We start from the raw sequence: 7,335 nt of genomic DNA, 5'->3' as shown, positions 1-7,335 counted from the left end.
AATGTTAGAATTAATTGAGAAAAAATAATTGTTCGATCTTCAAAATTCGTTCTTAATAATATCACATTTATTTTTTACTTCGAATTAATTGCAAATTAAATTAATTGCACATTTGTTGATTATTGTATTTGATTTTATTATCGATAAAACGTCGAAGATGTTCTTCTTATAATCAATCGCGTTTAAAAGTACACACACACACACACAACAAACACAAACACAAATTGAGATTAAACTAATGAGGGAAAATATAATCGTACACGATATAATATGGAAGATATATAAAATGAAAATCTGATAAGATTTTACTTTATCAAATGATTAGAACGGTCCAACTGAAAGAGAGAGAGAGAGAGAAAGAGAAGAGAAGATGACGGTCAACGTTTCTTTCTCATATAATCCACGTGTAATTAATCAAATATATATTACTCGTTAAAAAAAAAAAAATAACTCAAGTGTACTTACATTTAATTGATCAATGACGCGTGTAAAATTTGAACATCCGAATAATATTATTCAAATGTACTTTTCATATATTTGGTGGTAGGAAGGGGTGAGGGGTGATGGGGGGAGAGGGTGGGGGGTAAATGAGAAAATTGAAAAGAATACTACAATTGAGATAAAATATCACAATTTTTAATATCTAAAATAAAATGATCCTCTAACGGATTTCGGATATTAATTTTTGTACGACATACGAAAGAAGATAATGTCAACAACAATGCGACAAACATATGGTTCGAGATAGCATAATGATTTTGACCCGATATCAATTATTATTTCACAAAACAATATCAAAATAATATAATCAGAGATAGGAGGACAGAAAGGTATTTTTAATATATATATAAACGGAATAATGAATAATAGTGCTATCTCTTACTACGTAAATTTAATGAAAGATGAGATAAATAATCATTAAAGAATGTATTTCTTAACACGATTTTTATTTTTCAACGAGATAAAATGTAGCAATGTATGCATTAAGATTAATACAATCGTAAAAAAGAAAAAAAGATAAAAAAAAAATAAAAAGGAATATTTTCATTAAAATACATCGGTTTTGTCATGGCCAGCACGTGTCAGCAAACTTTATTATTATTCGAAAATTATTCTATCGTAAAATTTGTTCGCGAAGTATATAAGAATAATAAGTAAAATATGAACACATTGTGTGTAGGAAAAATATATATGTGTAGCTTAAATCAAAATAATATTCACGAAATTTATATTAATCCGATATCAAATCGCTTAATAGAACTAATATGAAACAATAGGAAAGAGGGGAGGGGTGGGGAGAGTGAATGTTGCATCCATTATTAAATAAAAAAACAAATGTACGATAAATAATTATTGTTAGGTACAATATTATGTTGATTATTATTTAATTATTGTACATGTACTTATCATTTCGTTCATGGAATGAAATAATTTCTTTTTTATTTTTTTGATTATTTTCACAAAATCTTATGATATTTTTTATTCCAAATGTGAAAATTTGCATGGGTCATTGAGAAATATAAATGATATTACACTCGAGTTATCTTTTTGACGTTAAGTGTATACGATTATTATCATATTTCATTGTTAATTAATCAATAATAGTATTAGATGTGTTAATAAAAAAAAAATTTTCTTAGAAATATCAGAAATTAGATTTTCTATATATAATAAGATAAACTTTTCACTATTACTTATCGTAAATAGATAATCAATTATTGATCAAACGAAGAATAACAAGTTCTTTTACTCTTTCTCTTGTTTCCTTCTTTTTTAAATCGATGTAACAGATTACTTACGTCATAGTGCAATAGAAAAAATAAAAAACGTCAATATGAGTAGCAATGTATGATAATTCCCTTGTAATATTTCCTTCTAAGTATTTACAGACATAAAACTCATTTTTAAAACAACAAGTACAACCGATTACGAGTAGTCTGCATTCTTAACATTTTTCTATAGCACTATTCAATAGAATGATTTATCATAATCGTCATAATCGGGTAATCTTGAAATCAATAATACTTGCAAAATTAGAAAACAAATATTTTATTATTCTTATTAGAAAAATCTAGTTCTTTACTTTTTCTTTTATTTCAAATTATAAAAATGATGATTAATATCTCTGAAACATCCTATGCGAGATACTTAAGAATAATTTCCCCTAATTATATCGTAAATCATTCTAAGCGACGTGTTTATTATTATTCACTATTCTTTTTTCTTCTCTTTTTTCTTTTTTTTTTTTTTTTCTTTTGTGACGACGTTCACTTTTACAAATCCATTTATAAAATAAATCACTTGCTATCTATGAGATCGAGATAACATTGTCTAACATTTTATTATTAGCTTAGGTATGCGAGTATTATAGAAAAAAAAGGAAAATAATCCATCCAAGTTGTATAAAAGATTAAAATCGTATTATGCATGACGTTCGAATATTTCTTTGATTACAGCCCTCGTAGGATGTAGGCACGTACAGGTACTATTCCTGGCCTTCGGTTTCTTCTGCTGTTATGCTGTCAGGGTTACCATGTCCGTGACCTTGGAAGCTATGACCAATTCTACCAAAGCTAATACAGAATTCGAGGTACGTAATTTCCTTTCTCTCTCTCTCTCTCACTCTTTTTTCAAGTTCAAATTATCCATGATTAGAATGAATTTTGTTGGTGCTTTTATAGGAATTCCATTGGGATCAGACTACCAAGGACACCATACTCAGTTCATTCTTTTGGGGATACATATGTACTCAAGTACTTGGTAACATCATTGCCCAACGTTGGGGAGCCCAAAAAGTATTGTCTTGTTCTGTTATCATGAACGGATTATTGACACTTTCCGTTCATGCCGCTGCCCATTACGGAGATTGGGAAGCTGTTTGCGGTACCAGAATTGTTGCTGGCTTTTTCCAAGGTACGGTCATGCCGACCATGCACATGCTCTTGTCTAAATGGTCACCGAGCGAAGAAAGAGGAAGATTAGGTCAGTTTTGATGCTGTGTTGTTTAATTTGTTGTTATTGTCCTAATTATTTTTCCCTTTTTTTTTTCTTTTTTAAGATAATCGAGTAAGTTAGAAATATCGTTTAATAATTATTATTTTAGTTGCATTTGTTTATACCGGTGGTTTGATCGGTAATGTTGCCTCTCTACTAAGTTCCGGATTCCTTTCCGCTTCTGTTCTTGGCTGGCCAAGTTGCTTTTACTTTTGGGGCATTACAAGCTTGACAGCTGGTATTTGTATTTTGATTTTTGTCAAGGAATCACCCGCTGATCATCCAAATATTCCTTTTGATGAAAGACAATTCATCGAAGTTAGTTTAGGTGTTACCGAAACCGATGAGGTAACAATCGATCGTTCACAATAACATTTTCTTTTTCTAAAATTGATTTACATAATTATTTATCTATTTAGAGAAATTACCTACTCCTTGGATCGCTATATTAACGTCTGTACCTGTTTGGGCTCTTCTTATTACACAAACCGTTCAAAATTGGGGATTCTGGTTGTTGTTAACTAAAATGCCTTCTTATATGAATTCAGCTCTCGGTTATGATATACAACAGGTAAGTTCAACTCTTAAAGTTCAATAAAACGAGTTAAATTGAACAGCGTTGAATGACCTTGATTATTTATTTAAACGCGATCGTATAGAAAGAATTTTAATTAAAATCATTTACATTTCTTAACCACTCGTAAATACGTAAATAACAACTCGAATTAATATGCGAGAGAGTGTTTGCTTGAATCAATGCCAATATATACCAGCAATACCTTGCGAATGGTACGTTAATCGAATGTAACTATCCCCATTAATGAATTCTTTGACTTGCGGTTACTGTCGGTCAAGATCAATTACGATACAACTTAAGAATATCAATGACCGGTGTCGTTTGTAAATATCATTCACCGACCGCAAAGGTGTATCAAAAGAATAAAACATTTGTTTTGCTTTTCTTAGAATGGATTGATGACGGCATTGCCATACTTGACAGCATGGATTCTTAGTTCACCGATCAGTTACATTTCTGATATGTGTATCAGAAAAAATATTATTAGCTTGGAGGCATCCAGAAAAATATGTAACACCATAGGACAATGGATTCCAGCTGTCGCGCTAATTTCTTTGGGTTACATCAATAAGGAACAACCTGAAATTGCAGAAGGAATTTTGATTATTACTGTTGGTATTAACGTCGCCATATATTGCGGCCACAACATTAATCATATGGATCTCAGTCCTAATTTTGCAGGCGCATTGATGGCCTTTACTAATACTACCGCTAACATTTGCGCTATTTTAGCTCCTATCATAAGCGGTATAATCGTTCCAGATCCGGTCAGTAATTTCATCTTTCATTATCATTTATTTTATTCCGTTCTATTGCGTTGTATTTTATTAATATCTTTTTCATTCCATTCACAGTCTAATATTCTTCAATGGAGAAGTATATTCTTCCTCACAGCCGGTCTTTACATAGTAGGAAATCTTATTTTCATATTATTCGGTAAAGGTACGGTACAAAAGTGGAATGATCCAGTAATCAAGAAAAAAGAATCTTCGGCATATCAAATAGAAGTAGTAATGGAAGCTAATGATTCTGAAATACAAAAAGCTAACAATGAAAAAATACCATGACAAGTATATATATATACGCGTATATTAAATTAATTAAATAGAATAATACGATTCTATTGTAAAATATTTCTAATGTAAAAACGTACTTGTAAGTATATTTATATGACGTAATTTAATATTTATTAAAGTTTTATTTTGTAAAAAATATTTATATATTATTTTATGATCTTCCGTTTTGCAATAAGCACGAAACGTAAATTAATTCTCTTTTAAGCGTTCTTTAATTGTTGATGTCCATATTGTATTCATTATAAAAACAGTTCCTACAATCGTTGTTGTTAATGTAATGTAAGTGACGTAAGAGAAAAAAGATACGTTTCCTATAGGTATTGTCCATACATAATCAATCTGATCCTGTTAACATAAACGAATTAAATGGATTATTAATAAAGACTTTTTAAATTTGTTATTTTCAGATTAATCGATATCTTACACTAGCGTATGGTAATTCTCTCCATTTTACCATCATACCAGCGCACAACGGGCATAGATTTATTTTAGATATTCTATACTCTCTGATTCTTTGTTTGCAACCTAGAAGTAAACTAGGTTTTTCTAAAACTACGTTCTCATAATCACCGTTCTCTTTAGGATATTGATATCGTTGATGAATCGGTAAAGACATGACACATGAACCATCATCGATACGACTACAAAGAGTAACATTTTGAGAGTTTGCGTTCTCCATAAATAATTCTGTATCCGTTTCACCAACGGAGCATACTGTAGTCTACAAGTTTTAACATCGGTAAGATATATATTATTTAAAAAGTTGATTAAAAAAACATAAAAGACATAATTAATTACTTTATCGATTCTCCTGAGTTCTGCCAACTCATTAATGTTTACGTAAAGAGCCGAAGGTAATACAAAATGCAAGGAAGCGTAACAATCCTTCCAAATCAAATTATCCAGACCAATGCGATACGTAAAATTCCTATAAAGAAGAATTTTGATGAAGGATTAAGTTTGATAGACAAATGTATGTATATATACTTTTTTAGATTATAATTTCTAACCTATGAAAACCAGAACCATCAACCTGCAATCCAACATGTGCAGTTATGTCTCCAGACACCGAAACATATTGAAATAATAACAAAATGCATATGACAATTCTTAAATGATTATACCACATTATCGAAAATACCTTTTTATTATTTATATTTAATTCCAGAAGTCTTTAAATATTAAATCACGCGTGATATAAAGCACATGCAACGTGTGAGTTTCATTATAAGCCTGAAAGATTGTAGATGGCATTAGAGAGAGACAGAGATCATGAATTTGAAAATCAAAATTGAAAATTTCATTGTTCAAGGAACAGATAAAATAGATTAAATTCTATTGTTTATTCAATTAAATTTGATTATTCATTGCAAGAGTAGTTAATAATAATTCAGCATATATATATAAATTATTTACAATGATTGATAATGAACATGATTTTTATACAACATTGTATCAAATTTGTAAATTAAAAGAAGATACATAATAAACATATGAGTATAAGTATATATATATTATTAATAATAATAATAAATATATTTCCCCCTGTGGGTTAGGGAGAATCTAGAATATACCCACAGTATCCTCTGCTTGTCGTAAAAGCCGACTAAAAGGGGGTTGAGCATTGGGCGACCTTGCAAAACTTCATTTGTTAAGAAAATTTCAGGAAGAAAAGCTGAATAGCTGAGGATAAAAATAAAGAAGAAATAACAGAAGAAGAAGAAGAAGAAGAAGAAGAAGAGGAAGAGGAAGAAATAAAGAAAAAGCTCGAAATGAAATGAACGAATAAAAAAAAATAATAAAAATAAATATAAATTATATTCTTCATTCATTTATGAATGATGCAACATATGACGTCAGACAATTTTGCAAATGGCGGAAGTAACAGAATGAATAATGTGGCCTTAATGTGCACTTCAATGTGCATAATTTGTAACGTAGATTAAAAAATAGAATGAGATCGGATAGAAACTGGGATAAATAAGACAGAGAGAAGTAGAAAAAATAAGAATGAGAAAGAGAGAGAAAGAGAGAGATAGAAAGAGAAAGATGGAGATAGAACGAACTGGTTAAAGTCTCGACGTAGAGCTTCTATATTGTCGCTAGGAAACGAAAATAGCTGCTGTCAGGCCCCCAGAAGGTACAGAAAAGAGGTGTAGGCAAGGCAATAGCAAGACAAGACAAGACAAGACAAGACAAGACAAGATAAGACAAGAAAAGACAAGACAAGACAAGGTACAGGGTGGATCCTGAAGTACAAGGAAGAATAGAATGAAATGAAATAAAGGGGGGTAGTCTTTTTGTTAATGTTTCAAATTGATGTCGATTAAAACATGGACGGAATATTATCTTACGTAACATTTAAATATCGTTTTAATTTATCGATATTTTAGATGAATTTAGATTTACAATGACATTTTTATTTTCTTATTTAAATTGCAGTACGTTTATCGATAATTTATTGATTTGATTGATCAGATAAATGAAACGTTGATATAATGTGTTTAGAAATAATCGTTAAGGGGTTGACTTTTTCTTTTTCTTGGTTTAATAAGCTTTATGTTACAGGTACCTGGAAAAGAAAGAAAGAAAAAAAAAGGGAAAGAAAGAAAGAGAAAGAGAGGGAAGAAGTTTTACATCCGCGATCCTCGACTTCTTTGTAGGATTTCTAGTCGTGCCAAGTCTGCT

General features: G+C 30.2%; 2 protein-coding genes across 2 annotated transcripts; one reads left to right on the top strand and one right to left on the bottom strand.

Moving 5' to 3' along the window:
- Positions 1–709: 709 nt before the first annotated feature.
- Positions 710–4,667, top strand: LOC122514995 (putative inorganic phosphate cotransporter). Its single transcript, XM_043632130.1, has 7 exons — positions 710–737; positions 2,457–2,590; positions 2,682–2,982; positions 3,104–3,342; positions 3,416–3,565; positions 3,961–4,338; positions 4,426–4,667. Exons 1-7 carry the CDS (start codon positions 710–712, stop codon positions 4,636–4,638), a joined length of 1,443 nt encoding a protein of 480 aa, XP_043488065.1. The 3' UTR covers positions 4,639–4,667.
- On the bottom strand, positions 4,493–5,894 carry LOC122514837. Its single transcript, XM_043631914.1, has 5 exons — positions 5,658–5,894; positions 5,446–5,575; positions 5,072–5,368; positions 4,725–4,992; positions 4,493–4,600 (listed from the first exon to the last, which is right to left on the bottom strand). Exons 1-4 carry the CDS (start codon positions 5,774–5,776, stop codon positions 4,837–4,839), a joined length of 702 nt encoding a protein of 233 aa, XP_043487849.1. The 5' UTR covers positions 5,777–5,894; the 3' UTR covers positions 4,493–4,600; positions 4,725–4,836.
- Positions 5,895–7,335: the final 1,441 nt, after the last annotated feature.

This window comes from Polistes fuscatus, unplaced genomic scaffold (assembly GCF_010416935.1).
Source record: "Polistes fuscatus isolate 324 unplaced genomic scaffold, CU_Pfus_HIC Scaffold16, whole genome shotgun sequence".
In the NCBI taxonomy this organism is placed as follows: domain Eukaryota; kingdom Metazoa; phylum Arthropoda; class Insecta; order Hymenoptera; family Vespidae; genus Polistes; species Polistes fuscatus.
The sequence above is the reverse complement of the archived record's forward strand: the minus strand, read 5'-3'. Positions and strand labels throughout refer to the sequence as shown.